This window comes from Uranotaenia lowii, chromosome 2, assembly GCF_029784155.1.
Source record: "Uranotaenia lowii strain MFRU-FL chromosome 2, ASM2978415v1, whole genome shotgun sequence".
Classification (NCBI taxonomy): Eukaryota; Metazoa; Arthropoda; class Insecta; order Diptera; family Culicidae; genus Uranotaenia; species Uranotaenia lowii.
The window spans coordinates 156,323,738-156,344,678 of record NC_073692.1 but is presented as its reverse complement, the minus strand read 5'-3'; the positions used below and the strand labels follow the sequence as shown (position 1 = coordinate 156,344,678).

At 35.6% G+C, this 20,941-nt stretch overlaps 1 protein-coding gene across 1 annotated transcript in view; it reads right to left on the bottom strand.

The window, feature by feature from the left end:
* LOC129744096 (nephrin-like) overlaps positions 1-20,941 on the bottom strand; it is a 457,247-nt gene that overhangs the window by 24,556 nt on the left and 411,750 nt on the right. The window contains exons 7-8 of the mRNA XM_055736459.1: positions 6,120-6,323; positions 5,315-5,605 (exon numbers count right to left, since the gene is read on the bottom strand). Of these exons, the coding sequence (XP_055592434.1) occupies positions 5,315-5,605; positions 6,120-6,323 (495 nt within the window). The remainder of the gene's footprint in view (positions 1-5,314; positions 5,606-6,119; positions 6,324-20,941) is intronic.

Sequence of the window (20,941 nt, the reverse complement as noted above, 5' to 3'; positions counted from 1 at the left end):
ATTTGTACTGCAAAATTTTAATCTTTTACTTTTACCTTTGAAAATTGAATTTATTTTTAGGATTTTCTTTCGTAATTGAAAGCTTTGCATGGGTTATTTTAAACACCCAAAAATGAAATTTTACAAGCTAAATTTGTTAAAATAAACCTGAACGATTTTTTAGGAAACTGAAAGAGACTGAAATAGGATTCAAAATTTGGTTGTGTTCTTCGGTGAAATTTTTTTTTATTTGTATTGAATAGTTTTTAAATTTTCACGAATACTGACTGGATTTTGGATTGAAAATTTGGAAATAGAATTTCTGAATTTTGCCAGTTTTTAAATTAAAAAGCCCGGATTTGCCCTGAACTTCTGCAATCTTATGCTAAGTTCACCAGATTTTGATGCAAATTTAAAATTTCAACCATCGATGAGAGTAAGTTTCCTATTTTGTGCTTAAGGAATCTTTATACATATTCTAGTCATCATCTGAAAGATTTTAGGATGTGTTTTCAAAAGTTTCTATTTTACACAAAAATTTAGTTTCTATTTGACTAAGAAAAAGAACTTAAAAATGAATAATCACATAGTATTTCAAAATAAATTTTTTTTTACTTATTCATGCATCGTTTGAGTAAAAATTTCATAGTAAAAATTGATCACCAAACCCCCCCCCCCCATGACTCAGTTCTTCCTACGGCCCTGCTATATATGTACCTACTTCAAATTTTGTAATCTATCGATCAATTATGTAACATCTTCCAGTACGCAATGAACTTTGTTTACTTGAAATTTTTTAAATTGTATAGGAACAAATTAGCAATTTCGAAAATTATGTTTCAACTTCAATGTGCTTCAAATTTGTCCATGTCAGTCCGATATGAAAGCCGAATAATTCGGCCTTTTTTTCAATCGATCTCGGCATATAAACGTAATTTTGAAACGTCTATGCCATTTTAGCTATGAACGCTTGCTTTAATCGACGTTGGCATAAAATATCCTGACAATATCTGGTTTATTTTTGGAAATGGACTGAAAATTTGCATACATACATCCTAATAGCGCACTCTGTTGTATAAAACTCTTCCAAAGAACCCTGATGACATTTTCTATCGACCCTCTTAAACTCAACCCCGCCTTTAAATGGAGTGTACTAAAATCGACATTTAACTAAACCCAATCACTTTTTTAACTTACTTTTTGCGCAAAATGTGTTAGTTTTGCAATTTATCAGATATACTTTAACCAATTTATCAGATTTATCAGATATACTTTAACCAATATACACCACTTAATGAGAAATCAGGGGACACAAATAGCGCTATTTGGTGACAGAAATGGAAGCATTACCCTATGAATTTTTTCGGAGCTTTGATAAAAGATGCCAGGTGTCCTGATTTTTCAGAATTTGTCTTGATTTTCGAGGACCGTTCTGAAAAACTCTCGACTTGTCCTGGTTTTTTAAAAATGGTTTTGAAAATGTCCTGAGTTCTCCTGATTTAAAAAAAAAAGAATCAAATTTGTAGTAAAGTTATGAAAACATCGAACAAATCTGCAATAAAGTAGTTGAACCCATTTCACCGATGCTAATCTTCGGTGCAGATGATATTTCAATAGTGTATTTCGATATGAAGCCAAGAAGATGCTCACTTTTGTGACATATTTTGAGGCGTCTACATCACCTGTTTATGTTTTGTTTATGCAATCTAGTGATGTCCTGAATAATTAATTAAATCCTGTTATTTGACAATACCTCCTGGCACCACTGTTGGACAATCGTTAAACGTGTTGATCAGGGATGCCGTTCGAATAAATTTTCATCTTTTTTTTCTTTAGTTTACGTACAATGATAAAGAAATTATTTAAGAAATCGGATTTAATTTTCAATTTCCATTAATCAGCACGAAAATCTTTAAGGGAATCGATTCGTTCAGCATAGTTCATTCGATATAAGACACAATCGCTGATCGCTTTTATTTAAGATAAGGTTACCAGAAATTTTTCAGCACGTACAAAACGGGAAATTTTATAAAAAAAAACCCGGCAAAATCCGGGCATGTGATTTAAAAACTGCAACCAAAAATTCGGGCAATATCCGGGCAAAATAGTCATAATAATTAATAAATTAATTATCAAGACACCAACGCCTCAAACGTGGTAAAGTGTCTAAAAAAATAAATTCATGAAAACTACAGGAAGTGCGTTGAAAACTTACTCACATCCTTAAAAAAATAATGCGAATTTGCGTATTTAATGTAGATTTTTGAGCCTTTTGTTTTTTCTTTCGGGAAGCATTTGAAAGCATTGAGTTCTTTTTAACCTGTATCAATAATTATAAATTTAAAAATAAAGAAATTTCAAAAAGATTATTTGTTACATGAAAAACAAATATTTGCCATTTTTTTTTCTCCATGTTGGATATCAGCTTTGAATATTCTTCTTTTACGACAATAACCATAAGCAGGCTCGGTTCCATAGAAGAAACCAAAATGATTTTGATTTTTCTGTACAAAATATTCAATTTTCCCATACAAACTTAAACGTTTAAATTTACTCAAATAAACGATACTAAACAATTCTGCTAAAAATCATGGATATATTTTAAACTAAAACGAAACTTTTTAGACCCCAGGGTTTGAGAAATTCAAAAATGACTCCAAACTGACTCAGTTTAGTAAAACAAGCTTCCAGGGTTAATAAGAATAATTTTTCTAAACTGTTAGTTCTTAAATATTTTATGCAAAGTTAAGCAGTTTTTTTTCAAATCATTTGGTTCGAAAATAAATGAATTGTCGCAGGCAAATCTTAAAATCAACTGGGCATATAGTGATCAACAAAAAAACCTCATTAGAAGTTAATCGGAAACAATGGCCCTGATACACATTTTGTCGGTTCATGTTTTCAAAACATCGACAAATTTTCTTAAACATATTTTTATCATTTTATTTATTCAAGTTTCTAAAATTTTCATGATGCACGAATAGGAATAAAAGTAATTATTAATATTAACTATCATCCTTGATTAAGTCGTGTCCAAATACACGCTATCACGCGTTACACGAAATTCTCGAATTAGTGCTTCCATTTTGTCCACTAGAGAATACTGATGCTGTCACCTTGGTGTTATATAGAGAAAACGGCTATGGTCAATATTGCAAATGTTGATTAAGTATATTTGAATGAATAAGTTTGAACAAGCAGTTTTTGAAAGTTACAGCTAAAATACTTTAAAAAGCATGAGAAAACTGGAAATGGATCTATTGTTCTAAATATTATTATTTTAGTTGCCTTACAAATTCTTAGTCCATGTGTTTTTTTTTTATCTAGAAAATGATTTTCAAAATAAAAAAAAAATATTGACATTCTGGATTGATCTTTCGAAAACAAAAAAATGATCCTAAGTTATGAATAATGCAACATATGACCCGTCTCTTGCAGGGTTGGGAAAGTAAGGCAAGAAATCGAAAAATATGTGAATATTTACTTTTTTAAGTTGTTTAAGTTTAAGTTATTTGTGGTGTAATTTTTACAAAAACTCTTAAAATTAAAGCTATGAATCTGTCGTAATATTTTTTTTCCAAAATTTACGAAAAATTTGTTGAATTGCGCGTTCAACCGAAGAAGTACTGAAAGTAAAGTTTCTTAGCCCCAGTAGCTATGCACTTTATGAAAAATTTGACAACATTTTTCCCTCATCTTTGAAGTTTTTCATAAAACAAAAGTAGTCATTTGTAAGCTGCTCTAAATTTTTCAGCGCAAAAAGATTTTTGGCTTTCAGCTTTGGCCTTAAATTTTCTGGATATTGTAATGAATCGAATAGTCACCCTGTGGTCTAAAAAGCTTCGTTTTGGTTGAGAATTTATACCTGTTTTTTTGTAGAGTTTTTTTTAAATAATTTATGAATAGAAGATTTTGGTCTGTATGAAATAATTTAATATTTTGTTCTTCAACTTAATTTATCTTTCTACTGTGGAAATCATCAATCTGTTATTTTGTGCCCTATGAATTCTTTTTAAAAAAAATTCTGCAGAACACCTTTGTCAAAGGCCGTGACTTAGTATCATATAAGAAAAAAGTATCATATAAGAAAAAAAAATTAAAACTTATAAAAAGAGAAATCTTTTGGAAATGACAAAAAAAGTTTTAGCTGACAACGCTGCTGGTGTCTTGCAAAGTTTTGCACGGTCATTTTTGACTTATTGGCCATTTTGGCAATTTTTGTAATTTTTGTCATTTTTGTCATGTTTGTCATTTTTGTCATTTTTGTCATTTTTGTCATTTTTGTCATTTTTGTCATTTTTGTCATTTTTGTCATTTCTGTCATTTTTGTCATTTTTGTCATTTTTGTCATTTTTGTCATTTTTGTCATTTTTGTCATTTTTGTCATTTTTGTCATTTTTGTCATTTTTGTCATTTTTGTCATTTTTGTCATTTTTGTCATTTTTGTTATTTTTGTCATTTTTGTCATTTTTGTCATTTTTGTCATTTTTGTCATTTTTGTCATTTTTGTCATTTTTGTCATTTTTGTCATTTTTGTCATTTTTGTTATTTTTGTCATTTTTGTCATTTTTGTCATTTTTGTCATTTTTGTCATTTTTGTCATTTTTGTCATTTTTGTCATTTTTGTCATTTTTGTCATTTTTGTCATTTTTGTCATTTTTGTCATTTTTGTCATTTTTGTCATTTTTGTCATTTTTGTCATTTTTGTCATTTTTGTCATTTTTGGCATTTTTGTCATTTGTGTCATTTTTGTCAATTTCACAATTAAATTACTGTGATATTTTTTTTAAATTTAAATCTGTTTTTTTTTATTAGACAAAACTTTCAAAATTAACTCAATATTTATTTTATATTTGAAGACCTCAGAGCCAAATGCTGATAAGTGCAAAAATAATTGATTCTGAGTTAATAATGCCAAACTTTTTTTCATATTTCTAACTATATTTGGTGATATTTTTAAGGATGTAAGAATTTCATTTACATACTTTTGCGTTTTTAACCACCAGCCGTCTTATAAAAACGATGTCCTTTAATGAAGCTATTTTCGTAACGCAAAATCCGTCCGCCAATTTTAATTAGCCGTCCTTTAGTGTTGCCGTGAGACGTTATTCTACGTCAAAAATCGAGTTTTGTAGCAAGCTTTTTAATTGATTGGGTAATGAAATATGGTTGATCAGATACACTGTTCGAATAGTTGACTCCAATGGATAGCGAAATAATTTCTTTTGAAAACTTCTCCCGTATCACCCCATTTAAAAGTTTCCTTCCGGAAAGAATCCTCCACCGAAAACACCACCGAAAAAAAAAACTCACGTTAAAAACTCAAATTACTCACAGTGTACGCTGATGTTCTGGAACTGCTCCAGATAGAGCCCGGGAACTTTGGGATTCTCCGCCCGGCACCCCAGTAGCCGGCCATCATCCTCGACCGTCGGCACCAAGCTGAGCACCGAGTAGGTGGTATTGCGGATCACGTGCTCCTTGAAGCGTTTCAGCGACTTTTTGCCCTTGGTCCACGATATTACAGCATCCGGCCGGGCTCCGCTCGTTTGACACACTATCCGGTACTCCTTGTGGGCGGCCAGGGACAGGGTCGAGTTCAGGATCTTCACCGATTGGGGTTTAACTGTTTGAAAAACGAAGATGGGGAAAGATGAAGCTTAGATTGGATGCATGAATCGACTTTGAAGGCAAATTGCACCAATTATTTAAATTGGTTGTCGTTTGGCATTTTGCATTCGTGCAGCAACAGTATGTGAAAGAAGTTAATCGAAGCCAAAGGGACAGGTAGATTGCATGACACTCGAGAAGATTAATATCCTGTTTCCGGGTTTATCTAGAAGATTAGGTTTATTGCAACGCTTTCTGACAAGGAGGGCAACAGTATGGAAAGAAATTGGAAGAATGGTAAGGTATTTTTCCAATCATTGATAAAAGGATAAGCAATCAAATGTACTTGAATGGTTTTTTTTCTGAAGATAGAGGACTTTTGTGCTTTTTTTTTAATTTTTCTGATTATTTTGTACTTAGGACAAAGTCATTGTTTCACAAAATGTAAGTTATACTAATATTAAAAGGATTGTTGTCGCACATTTGATCAATTCTTTCCTCTATTTTTCCTTTAAATCTCTGATACTCACGGTACATGTCCAGGGTGAACTTGCTGATCCGCGGCGGCATCAGCTTGGTGTTCCGGGCCTGGCAGGTGAAAACCGAGTGCAGATGGTGCCTCTGAACCGACGTCCACAGGAGCCGATTCTCGATGACGTTGCCGGTGTTCTGCTCGATCTGGTTGTCCACCAGGTTGTCGTTGATGAACCAGAGCACATCGGGCTGCGGTCGTCCTGGAATAGAGCAATTTTTAATTTTTATAATTGGTAGTAATATTTATTTTTAAAGTTTGTTGATTTCAAAAAACGTATGTGGTATACCGGCCGTAGGAAAAAAGGAAAAAGTAATCAAATTTCGATGATTTAAATAATGCAGAAAAAGCTCTAAAATAAGCCCATAAATTTGAGTTATCTCATGATTTTAATTGAAACGTTGTAAGTCCAATTGATGTTCAAATTTCCCTTAAATTTGGTAATATTATTTCCAAGCCAAATGTATTTGAAAGTTTTGGCGAGACAAATATTGATAAACTTAAATAGATTATCAAAAAATTTCAAAAATTGAAAGCTCCATGGAAATGGGATTTTACATTCTTATTAAAAACTTGCCTGAAAGCATTTTGAATTTTTAGTCAAAACCTTCAATAAATGTCTCCACTTGGCTTATTTTCTCAATAAATGGAAAAAAATGCCAAAGAAACTCCAATTTTGAAACCTGGGAAAAGTGTTCAGAGCCTTCAAGTTATCGACCAATTAGTTTGCTTCCTTCTTTAAGTAAACTATTTGAGAGAGTTATTTTGAATAGAATGATGATTTACATTAATCAGAATTCTATTTTCCCTGATGAACAATTTGGTTTTCGTCATGGACATTCTACTACACATCAACTTTAGAGTGTAACTAATCTGATTAACGCTAGCAAACCTGAAGGTTATTCAACTGGTGTTGCTCTTTTTGATATTGAAAAAGCTTTTGACAATGTTTGGCACAAAGGTTTAGTAGCTAAATTAGCTCTATTTGATTTTCCTGTAAAACTCACCAAAATTATTCAAAATTATTTGACTAGCCAAACCTTACAAGTAAGCTATCAAAATTCATGCTCTGAAAGGACACCCATTAGAGCTGGTGTCCCTCAGGGCAGTATACTTGGGCCAATTTTATACAATATTTTTACTTCTGATCTTCCTGATGTACCAGAAGGAAAGGTAAAAGATTATTTGCTGATGATACTTTGCTTTCAGCCAAAGGTCGGAATTTACGGGTGGTACGCAGTAGATTGCAACAAAATTTAAATTCCTTTTTGAATTACTTGAAAATGTGGAAAATTTCTCCTAACGCTTCCAAAACTCAACTTATATTATTCCCCCATAAACCAAGAGCTTCTTACTTTTAAAAATCACATTGAAGATATTCAATCTAAATGTAATAAATACACTAAATCTCTTTATTCTCTCATCATCAAGAAATCCAAGTTGTGTCTGCGAAATTAGAATCTTATCTACAAACAACTGTTCCGACCAGCGATAATGTATGCAGTTCTGATTTGGTCTAGCTGCTGCGCGACGAAGAAGAAAGCCATCCAGAGGATTCAGAACAAGGTTCTGTAAATGAATCGATCGAAGAGATGGCCAACAACATCATCTCCAACTTAAGAGGCAAATCGATGCAGTCTTCCATCGCAGAGATTTGTTCTCCTTACAATTAAGTAAGTTTTTAGGATCTAGGATTTAGGATTAAGTTTATACAATTTTTTTTGCTCTACAGAATATTCTCCTATAAATCTGTAACGAATGTTTGTGTACCCGAGCTGTCAACAGCTTAAGCGCCACTCTCGGAAACCCAAGAGGCTGTCGATGCGTGTCTTCCGTCCCGGATTGAGACTCAGTTCAAGGCGGGCTTACAGTTAAGAACTACTAGATCAACATTCAATAATCCAACCGACCAACCGAGTTGCGGCCCTAAACTTCAAAATTTCTGGAAATTGATGCGACACCCAAAACCCTGCGACACAATCAAACCTTACAACCCCAAAATGGTATAATCGTCAACGGATTCAAACAAAACCCAAACACTCTAGAGCATAACAAAATTTGGAATGATTTTAACAACTGTATTCAAATGGATCCTCATTCCCTATGTGACGTCACGAAATATTCTTAGCTCCTAATAGTTAAATACAATCTTCTTACATCTAATCTGACCTTGTGATGTGGTGTGCCGTGGGTTCCAAACCTGCTGATTCTTTGGCTCCAGAATCAGAACAATGAGCCAAGCCACCGCATGCGCGAGGTGGTTGTGATCTTGGCTAAACCGTAACGCTGGATGGTTGATTGCTTCGAAGAAACTGTAGCGAGCAGCACGTGGCGACCATTTGCTTGAAGGCTCGCCGGAAGTGACCAAGAGAACCCGGTTTCTACACTGGACCACAGGGAGAGTAGCGGTTTTTCCTACCACCTTTTGACGGCTCTCCAGCTATTGGTAGCGATAGCTCGGTCGATGCTTGATTAGTAGAAACACGTGTTCCACAGTTGACTAAGGATGTTGTTTGCCAACTTCACAGGATCAACATCGCCACAGTCTGAGCGATGAATGTGACCTTCAGCTCCCAGCAAACGCCCACGTTGAACGATGGGATGGCTGTGTTCAACGGGTTAATTAGTTCGACATAAGGTAATATTATACACCTAAAATATTACTTGCTGACTATACTCGTTATCTCCACACTTCGGCGGCTTTGTGTAATTCTTCGAATCACCCACTTGGTCACCTAAACATTTTTATAATTTAGTTTCAATTTGATAGACGGATGGAACTTAGACCTTACTTAATCTGGGCTTCTGCCATGCGCTCAAGATCGGAGCAACACTTATTTGCCTACGAACGTACTTGCAGACAACTAATCAACCTAAGCACGTATTTAGAATAAAACAAATATAATTAGTTTAAGCACTCCACATGTTCAGACTGGCATATATTTGCACGTGATTGCACTTACAGTTTCGTGCAATGGCTAAGGCTCTGGCACAGTGCTGAGCCCTGATCTTCACCGCCGAGCGAGTTCTACCAAATGAGGCTGCGATAATCGACGACGATTAGCTAACCCCTACCCCAAGCTAAGTCGCTGCAATCGAGGGCAGAGCCCTCGGCAGTTGTGTGTGTCACATCGCATTCCAGAATCCCTAACTCATGGGCTTTTGTCCGTTTCTATTTTTTTTCTCAAGGACATTGGTGGTAGGTACTTGCAATTTTTTTACCACGTAGCCTCTTTTTGCAAACTCGTTTAGTCGGTTGCAAAATTGAATGAGATCGCCTGTGGAACTCAACTAAGAAGCTCGGAAGCCTAGCGCGGTTGCCTCTAGAGACTGAGAGATGTCGCGTCAAGCGTCGAAAAGATAGCTTTTGATACTTTAAGCTTGAGTCTGTTATGGCAAGGGATTTAACGGACATACTATTTCGATCAGGACGTAACTCAGAAATATATTACAAATCAAATAATTTAATGCTCTAGCAAATTTAAATCAAATAAACAATGTTTAATATTTACTTAATTAAAGAGTTGAACTGATCATAATTGATCTGAACACTAAATTTACTTTAATAATGTAACTTAATTGTAATGATTATAAGACTAATAAAGACATATTAAAAAAAAGATGCCAAAATGTCACAAATTACGTCAACCTTTTAATTCTCATTTCAAGAAAAAAATCCACTGTGACTTAAACAGTTTTACGGTTAATTCCCTATTTCCATATAAGCAACATATAGCTTCTAACTTCAGCTTTTTCTAGCGCTAAATGATTTTTTTTTCGAGCACCCAATAACTGACTTACAGCCTTTTCCCGAAGCTTGTTTTTTTTCGGAATTTTTTTCTAAGATTTTGAATAATTTTCATATAAAGGATTGTAGCTGAATATTGTTTTAAAATCATATTTTAGTTACGTTACAAGCTTCCCGAAACTATTAGTTTTATAAAAATCGGTTGACAAACAAGTGAATTTTAGCGGAAAAGGTGTTAGGGCTCATTTGACCCCAGGGCACAGTGGGGCAGAACAGGCTTTGTGCTGGACAAAACCTCGTTACTTTTTTAAATCAGCTCATAGAGGTTTGATGTCTTGAGGTGAAATGTTCACGATAAAAAAGCTATCTAATTGTTTAGTTGATGATATTCTAGCTATACATATATTAGAATTCATTTTTGAAAGGCACAACATTGAAAATATACGTCGGTTAAATTCACCTTTCTTAACTATAAACTACAAAACGAAATAAAAAATGACATGTTTGAAAATTCTAAAAATTAAAGATTAGAAAACACTCAATCCATCAGGTGGTTCCAACAATTTTTATCTTTAAGTTTTGTGTAAAAAATCACGTTTCTTCATTCAACTTTACGTCTTTATTTACCTAAAACGCATCAAATTTCATATTTCTTAAGAATAAATGATGAAAAATTTTTTCAAACTCAACAAAATCAAAAGTTGAAAAGATTTAACGATTTCCAGGAAATAGGTGGTGAGTGCTCCTACTTTAGTCCTAAAATGCCGAAAATTGTAAATAATTCATTTTGCTTGCAAAGGATAAAGATGCTGCTAAATATGTGCACAATGAACTCTTATTCTTCCTGAATCCTTCCATGCCGCTTTTTGCCATAAAAAGTCTTTCTCATAAAATTTTCAACGTTTTTAAAAATATGCCTCCTATTCAGTAGTAAATTAGACAGCTCAATTAGTGAGGTGCGTTTTGAGAAATGAGAGGAAATAAGGAAAAATCACGTTTTTTCAGTGTCCAAGCCAATATTTAATGGGTTATTACTTTCATTATGGAGAATATGAACCTGATTACCTTTTTTTTGCTAAAATAAATGAAAATCAATGGAAAACCCGGAAAATTTGTAAAGCGTCCAAATATAGGTGACTTTGACTTTGATGTTCCATTTTTAGACCTAACATCACTAAAACTTTGTGTGAATACCAAACAAATCAACAGAAGTGCGAATTTTCAATTGGGGCATAATTCAGAACCAATATTGAACATATCTTACATTTTTTGTTAGCGTTACGCAAATAAACTATAAGTTAGTAGACATATAAAAATTTGAACTATTTTTCTGCTGATAGAGCTGACGGGGAGTAAAAGTGTTTAAAATATTCATGACAGAAACGTAAGTTTTTTTAGCCGTTAAAAAGCTGTAATATTTTTTATGGTAGTATTTAATTAAAGATTACACTGTAACAGTTTTGTTTTTATGCATATATTCAGCACGCATTTATCATTCATTAAAACCACGGAAAGAAATTGGCTACCAAGTCCCCACAGTGTGGACATGTTTAGCTGAAATTGAAGGTACCCCTCGCCAAGCAGCGCAAACAGTATCAACACACAAGCTAGTTTTTCGCCAGAGTGTGAAAAAGAAAAAAAAGTGACGTGTCAGGTCTGGAAGTGCCGTTCCTACACAGCGGACCAAAAAGTGCACGTGTTTAGCGACGAAACATCCAGCTTTAGAAAACCGTGACGGAATCACGGCTAAAAAAGAAGGCCGCGGATACTTGGGCCCTAGACCGAATTAATACCTTCGCCCACAACTGCTGGTGAGTAGGCATTCCAAGCGGAATGAAATTTTCATTGGCATTTTATGATCATGTCAGAAAGCTCATGTTAATCATGAAATAACCATTGGCAGGTCAATCCATCGGAGCCGGAGGCACGATTGCCGTCAATATAATCAAGACGGGGTGCAAGCAAACCAGCATGTTAGCTGACTAAGCAACTCAGCTTTTACGCCACCCCAAGATTGATCGGTAAGTTAACCTCAAAGGACCAATCGGCAAGGAGCTGACGTCTATCTCTCTCCCACTGGCTGATTTACACACGACAAACTTCCACGTGTTAAATGCCAGAAAAAGCTCCCCCCTTCCTTTGGGTAAGACCGAAAAACTAAAATACCATAAATTAGATGAAACAAATTGGGCATCGCCAACAGGGCTTTTTTCTACGGCTTATCTTCTACCAGCAGTTGCAGTTCGGGGACTTGGTCGCACACGAAACACGTCACTGGCAGGGGTCCTTTCCACGAGGGAAAACCAGTTTCTTTTACCACGAACGAGACTTTCTCAATCCGGACTTCCAGAGCCCGAACACTTGCCGGGTCGATACCACACATCCGCGGAAGACGGAACTCAGATGCACGGAAACTCTTTGGACTGGATACAATTGCATGTCAGCAGCACTTTGCCGAACGTATTGGTGAATCGCCACCGCGAGACTCTTCGTGTCGGAACGAAGCCTGCTGGGCTTCTACGCAGGTCACTAACGAGCACATCACCGGCAGGATCCGGAAGTCTGGTGCCCGATCCTGTTAGGTTCGCCAAGGCAGTCGGCGCACAGAAGGACAATATCACCGGCAGGATCCGGAAGTCCGGTGCCCGATCCTGTTAGGTTCGCCAAGGCAGTCGACGCACAGAAGGAGAATATCATCGGAGGAATTGCATGCGACGAGTTGAAATCATAGGATGACACGTGAGCCAAAATTATACTAATAATGTTTGTGTTAGGAATATATGCAAGATGAAATCTATCAATATTTGTCTTTCAAGTTGATGGCGTTGTTGTTTAAGTTAAAGTGCGTTTTTGACCATGGCCTCGCACAAATCAAAGAAAAGCTCTTTTACAACACTTCTAATAAATTTGTTTATTTATTTTCGAAAAATCATATATTTTATAAGAATTTTAAATATAGGTCCAATTGAAGGTACCAGTACAGTACCAAAATAGGAACAGTACGTTTAAAGATGGAAATTTTGATCATCAATATCTATGCAAATCTTTCAATAAAGGCGAAACCTATGTTGGAAATTCTCATTGAAACTTGTAGATAAGATAATGAACTATAAATAAATTTCTTTAAAGATAGAAAGCTCCCGTTTGTTTATGAGAAAAGCGTGATTATTTAAAAACCGCCGCATAAAGGGTCCAATTTAGGGCAACTAACCCTAATTAAAAATTCGGAATAAATTCGGATTTGAATAAAATATTGAAATTGAATAAAAAACTAATCGTAATAACCATACAAGAAAATTCCAAGAACACATGGATTACGATGTTTTCCATCCAAACATACGTCCAAAAATGAGTGAAATCGTCTGCTGGGCGATAATGAACCTCATTTTCTACTCGGCATCATTTTTGATCACGTTCATCGATTTTGACGAAACTTGGTATTAGATCAAAAATTTTTACAACTTTATTTCAATTTTCAATGAAAATTGCAGCAATTCTAAATTTCCCTTTTTTACGGAAATAGCTGTATCTTTATTTTCCGTTTTTGTAAAGACTTCAAGTTTTGCAGAGCGTTTGTTGGACAGTTGAACTAGATTGTATGAAATTTTTATAAAAAAATATCAATCGAGAGAGAAATGGCAGCTTGTCAAAGTTGGAAGCTGGTGCGCAGCTTCACACGATTTCATTCTCACTGAGCCTTTTAAAATGGTTTTCTCGATTTGTGCAAAAAAGTACAAGGTAAAAAAAAAATAATAAAAATAGGGTGAGTGCTCCTACTTTGGACCTAGAGCCTACTTTAGTCCTAAAATGCCGAAAATTGTAAATAATTCATTTTGCTGGCATAAAATAAAGATATTCCTATGCACACAATGAACTCCTATTCTTCCTGAACCCTACCATACCGTTTTTTTGCCATTGAAAGTCTTTTTGAAAAAGTTTTCAACGTTTTTAGAAATGTACCTCTTCATCAGTGGTAAATCAGACAGCTCATTTAGTGGGGCGCGTATTGAGAAATTAGAGTGTTTAAGAAAAAGTCACGAATTTTTACTGTCCAAGCCAAAGCTTAAAGGGAAATTACTCTCACTGTGAAGAATATGACTCATACTACCACTTTTTCCAAAAATTCATGAAAATCATTGGAAAACTCGGAAAAATTGCAAAGGGTCCAAATATAGGAAACATTCGCCTTTGATGTTCCATGTTTAGACCTGACATCAGAAAATCTTTGTATCAAAACCAACAAATCAACAATGTTGCGAATTTATAATTGTAGCATAATTCAGAACAAATATCGAATATTTCCAACATTTTTGCCAGATTTACGCAAATAAACTATAAATAAGTAAACACAATCAAGTTTCAGCTATCGTTCTGCTGATAGAGCTGACGGGGAATGAAAGTGTTTGTGATATTCATAACAGAAATTTTAGTTTTTTTAATATTAAAAAGCTGTAATACTGTTTTTTGATAGTAATTGATTGAAGATTACATTAACAATAAATTTGTTTGTTTATTTTCGAAAAATGAAACTTTTTATAGAAATTTTATTTCTAGGTCCAATGAAAGGAACCGGTCCAGTACCAAAATAGGAACAGTAGGTTCAAAGTTGGAAATTTAAATCATCCATATCTTTGCAAATCTCTCAATAATGGCGAAACCCATGTTGAAAATTTTCATTGAAACTTGCAGATAAGATCAGTACTTATACATGAACTTCCTGAAGGATATAAATTTCCCGTCCATTCGTGAGAAAAACATGATTATTTCAAAACCACCGCTTAATGGGTCCAAAGTAGGGCAACTAACCCTACTTAAATATACTGATGAATTATAAAGCTGTTCATAAACCTGTTTGCAATTTATTGTATGTTCTTGTATATTTCTTTGGAAAAGTTTAGAAAAAAAAATTAAATGTTCACATTAGCTCCACAATAATATCCTATATTGACTAAAATGAAATCAGTTATGTAAGGAATTTAATTTTTGAGTTAGTTAAGTAAAATTTTATGGTGTTATTTAAGCTAATAGTTAAAAAAAAAACCCACACTAAACATTAGGCTTTCATACCAAGAACAAGTTACTGAGAAAAAAGTTTAAATTTCATGATAAACATGCCTCACAAAAAGTTGAATAACAAGTTGCTCAAAAAATCGATTTTTCTAAAATCTTTGATAGATTTGAGATGGGCCATCAATCTCGTTTCCAAAAATATAATTACAGGGTCCGGCAATTAAACTGCTACATAACTTTAGGAATTTTATTTTTTTTTATAAGTTTTATTAACGACACTTTACGATAACTTTAGGAATGATTATTACGAAGTATACAAAACGGAGTTAGATGACACCTTTTCACCTTGTTAACATTATGTCTAAGATGTCAGAGGATATTTTTGTTGATTTTGTAAGTGTTTTTTTTTTTTTGTAAAAGTAGTCCTCGAACCTTCCAGGCTGTGAAACGGTAGAAAGATATATATTTCGTGAGTTGTCCAATGAGTGTATGTATTTTTATTTTGGCTCGCACTTGGAAGATACCTGGAGATCGGATGTATTCAAGTATAGTATAGTGGGGATCGTCAAGCTACAGTGGCGACACCTACCATGGTGAAGATCATCAAGATGCACCCAGAGCGAATTTCTTGGCGTAGTAACACAAAATTTGCGATAGATTTTAAAATACCGGATCAAAATAGCCGTCGGGTCTTGAAAGATGATCTTTAGACCAAGCCTTTCAAGGTCCTAAAGTTTCAAGACCTCCTGGTAGCATAAAAGCAAGAAAGCGTGAAAAGAGGCAATGCGCAGCTTACGCGGGCCGCATGGAAAATTTAAAGAATATCGTGTTTTCTACCGATGGATTCGTCGCTGTACAGCTGTCTGTAAAAAAACAGAACCATAGATTTTTCTAACCAGAAAGATCACCTATAAAGACGTACCGTCCACTGGGGCAACATGCAACAATTTTCAACTTCAATGGCTTCTATAAAACTAATGTTCACAGTTAATCCTACCCTTTATGCATCAAAAATTTAACGATGTTGAGATATCAAATTGGCGTAGTTAGAAAAATTATTGGTTTCTTAAGTTATTTTTAATTTTCTTAAAACATGCGATTTTCACCCTCCTTAGAAAATGGGGTAACTTGCAACAAACTTTGTTTTTAATGAAAAATCTTATGAACACGTATGAAAATGCATAGCTTTTTAAATATTTGCGATGCCTTAAAGACCATTACGCACGACAACACCAATTGCAGTATTTTTTTGGTCTGTAAAAACTAATTTTTAAATTTTTTCTGAAAATAAGGATGCTGCATACATTTAGGGGTTCATTATTACTACGAAAAATTCTAAAAACTGAAATCATAAAAATAAATGTTTGGATGAATGAAATTTTAATGTTTACAATCGCATGATGCAAAACATTCATATTCCAGCACATGGAAACGAGATTAACAAGGTTTTCTTTTATTTGCATTTTACCCCAGACACCTAACTGAATTATGAAAATATTTATTTAAAAAAATTGGGTAATTGTTGGAAAAATATTTTTACACCAACAGTGATGGTATAGCATGAGGTAACCAGTAAAATGTTTAAAGGTTATATTATCAAGCCAATCCGTCATAATGAGTAAAGTTTTTTTCGGAATCAAAAAATGTTAAAATTTGTACATTTATTGCACGTTTCATAAAATTTTATATTAAAATAACAAACTTGAAAAAATTAACTTAGGTTGAGAGAATTTAGGTCATCATCATTTTGTTATCATTAAAAGATAACTTTATTACAAAACATTAAATTAAAAATTGATTCAGTGCGGTGTTATATAAATGTTGCATCGAACCCCGCTGTTGCATGTTGCCCCGTTTGACGGTAATGCAGGTGTTGCGCGCAATTAGCAACACTGGTCTTTGCTATTAACTCAGCGATCTCCAAGCTGCCATCGTGGCCGATAAAAATTAAGTCTCTCGTGTCGACCATTACTCATCATATTAGAAGCAGGATTTCTACACGTTGTGTAAAACACTTAAAAGTAATATATAAAAAATATTTTCCATTTCCACTTACCAACTAATGAATTTATAGATTTAGAGAATTTTGCTTACTAATATTGTATTCTGTTCGTGAAATAAATTAAATCAGAAAGGATATTATGGAAGTTAGAATCGAAATATTTAGATAACTTATATTTTTAACAATAAAAAATAATAGCAGCTTTGAGCTTGAATCTACCGGAAAAAAAGGAGTAATTTGCTGAAGGATTCCGAAATTGATTCTCACGAACAGCAGGTCTCTTATCTTAGCTGTTTCCTCGTAAAACCCCGCCGGATGTTTTACTTGAAATTCCACAACGTTTGATTCAATATGTGAATCTTTTCCTCTGTAAAGTGGTCTACCACCATCACTGCTGTACGTGTCAAGATTGAACTTGTTACACATTTTCACCTTGGTTGAGTAGTTAAGGTTACTCGGTCCTTTGCAACGTGGAGACAGGCAGGCTACCCGAACAGCAGGTCTGCAGCTGCCTAAAGGCCACCAGGTGATAGAAACTTGCATTGTTGAAGGTCTGGGTCGGGATCAACCGTACTTTCCTGGTGAAGATCAACCGAACACCCTGAAGAGGTGTAGATCAATCAATTAACATATCGAAAAAAAAAAACGTCCTCAAACTGTGGACACGTCCCTATTTCGGGTTTGGTTGGTGGTTTTTCAGCAGGACTCCGCAAGTTCGCATTGGCTTACGAAGGAAAGAGGTCCCAATTTTTGTGTGCGAAATTTTTGTTGGAGGGTTAATTTCGAGTACGCAGTGGTTGGGGAGTTCGCCGGACCTGAACTCTATGGACTTGGTTGTCTAGGGTATTCAGAAGTCCGAAGTCTACTCTACAAAAAATGACGGGTTGGAAGTTCTGAAGCGTCATCTAGTTGAATCCTGGGATGAAATACCAAATATACCACCTGCGAGCTTTTTAGAATATGTGCCTTTAGCTTCTGCAGCGAGTGGTTAAGCTCAAGAACAAAAAATTGAAAGGCGCCAATGGATGAAAATTTTATCCGAGAAATGAAAAATGAGATTTTGATACAACATTCATAGGTTCTGCCCCACAGTGCGGCGGTATAAATAGATTAATACAAAGTGTCGGTATGTTTAGTGTTAAAGAAATTGTTATACAGTCAATCGCAAAATTGATCGTACACCCATTATTCATTCTTCAATTTTGAGTTTTTCGGGGTTCAACAGTAAATAATTGAGAACAACTTTAATCCATTGAAAAATACCTCCATTTTACTCTTTACCTGTGAAAAGAACCATACACATTGTTTACATTTTCACTTCATATTTAAAAAAAGAACAAAAAAACACCATTTCAAGCGTGGCAAAATTGATCGTACAGTACTGGTTTTCCCTAAAATAAAAATAAAAATCAATTCATAGCAAGTAACAAATATCAAGAAACCACTCGTTTAGTTTTTGGTATGACCACCTTTGGCATCTAGCACTGCTTGCAAGCGTCGTTGCATCGATTCAACGAGGGTTTTGGTCACACTAGATGGAATGTTCTCCCAAATCTCCTTATCGCCGTTCTGAGTTCTGCCTTGTTCCTATGAATTTTATTATTCAGGCGATTCTTGACCTCCCACCAGAGGTGTTCTATCGGGTTCAGATCGGGAGGCTGCGGAGGGGTTTTGAGATGTTTAGGGTGATGCTGTATAACAGCAACCATTCCCGTACAACAATAGCGCTATGTTTCGGGTCATTGCCTTGTTGGAAGTAGTAATCACGAGGTAGACTCAATTTATCCACGGAAGGCTGCAGGTTACGCTTGAGGATGTTCAAATAGCCCATCTTGTCTATCATTTAGTCAATGAATTCCTTGGTTCCAGGTCTAGAGGCCCACATTGAACCTCACAAAATCTGTTTGCAGCCACTGTATTTTACAGTTGAAACCTAATTCTTAGGCTGAGGCTCCGTTCCAGGTTTTCTTCACACCATTTGCCGTCCATCCGATCCGAAAAGGTTTATTTTTGTTTCGTCGGTAAATAGAACTTTATTCCAGAACTCTATAGGCTTATTAACATTAGCCTTACCGAACTCCAGTAGTTTTTTTCATATTTACCTTTGAGATAAAGGGCTTCTTACGGGCTACACGACCTCTTGAACCGCTCCTGTGCGGTACCCTCTGGACAGTATCTACGCTGACAGATCTTCCAATGGTCCCAACTACTTCAGTGCAGTGGCCAGTTCCGGAATACTTGTTTTAGGTTTCCTTTTCAGAGTTCGCACAATTACCTGTTCATCTGTAGGAGTCATGATGCGTATTCGTCCTCGTCCAGCGAGATTTTTCACGGTTCCTTCGTATTTCCACTTCTTGATGATGTACTGCACTATACAGGGTGATAAAAAAGTCCAGTCACACAGGAAAATTTCAATATTTCAAAGAATAAGAAGAAAATCTGAATCTTTCTTTCATACACCCAAAATTCAGCCTCTGTGCCAATGGCGTGTAGTCAATTACATAGCATCATTGGTACAAGAAGATAACGCGATCGGTGCTGATTCGATTTACTCCCACAAGCATTAATCTCCCAAGTTAACCGAATTGCGTATGTCTGAAAGAAACAAAATAAAAACGCTTTCACGTCCCTCCCTATCGCATCACAAGACGAAGAAGGATGGAAATAAATACCGGCCAACACCAGGCAGCCAGCGAACCGAGCACTGTGCGTGTGAATGTAGCAAAAGCAACAACAAAAACATCCTTCTAAGGCTGATGTCATGCTGAAGCAACTAGCAACGCGACCTACAACGCAACGTTCACACGACTAACCAGCTCTTATTTGATCTCCATGGAAATCGCGCAGACCTGTCATACTGGTCGCTTTGTGTAGCGCGACCAATCTGATGCCAATGTGTTTAGTAGCGCGACTAGTAGGAAATCCAATAGGAACATTGTTTTTTCTCGATTTGAAGCAGTGATACCGGGTTTTAAGCACAATAGTACGAAGATCTGTCCGAACTTGTGATAATAAACTAAAAACTATCTTAATCGGCGAGAAAATTTTCATGAATTCTTAGTTCCGGCAAAAAAACAAGGAATTTTGTCGGTTCAAATTTCGGCAGCCTAAGGCTGATGTCATGCTGAAGCAACTAGCAACGCAACGCAACGCAACGTTCCAATAAGATTGCGTTGCAACGCATTGGTATGTCATGCTGGCGCGACCTGTGACTTTGAAATTCCCTACAAATCATCACTTCTCTACATCTGATAATGCTTTGAATCGTCTCCTTTCTTTCGGGAGCCATCAAAAACTCATCAAATCACGACCCGGATTGCAAGAATGCCGAAATTTGAACCGACAAAATTCCTTGTTTTTTTTGCCGGAACTAAGAATTCATGAAAATTTTCTCGCCGATTAAGATATTTTTTAGTTTATTATCACAAGTTCGGACAGATCTTCGTACTATTGTGCTTAAAACCCGGAATCACTGCTTCAAATCGAGAAAAAAATAATATTCCTATTGGATTTCCTACTAGTCGCGCTACTAAACACATTGGCATCAGATTGGTCGCGCTATACAAAGCGACCAGTATGACAGGTCTGCGCGATTTCCATGGAGATCAAATGAGAGCTGGTTAGTCGTGTGAACGTTGCGTTGTAGGTCGCGTTGCTAGTTGCTTCAGCATGACATCAGCCTAATTCAATCCCTTCAATCCAAGAACCACGGCCGAGCTGTGCGTGTGTATGCAGTAAAGGCAACAACAAAAAAACATTCCTTCAATTCAATTCGCCGGCAAACAACCACGGCTAAGCTGTGCGTGTGTATGTAGCAAAAGCAACAAGAATATATTCCTTCAATTCACCGGCAAACAAGTACCGGCCAAGCTGCCCGGCTTTAGTAGCTGTGTATATGTAGCGTGTGTATGTAATAGCAGGCAGTAAGCAAAGCACAGTTCTCATTCAATATGTTTCCCGTTTCCTCCACTCCCGTTCCCTTTCCCGTTTCCATCGCAAGACAAATGAATACCTTGAAAGGAGGCCAAACGCCGGGAAGCCACTGTCGTGCGTTTCTTTT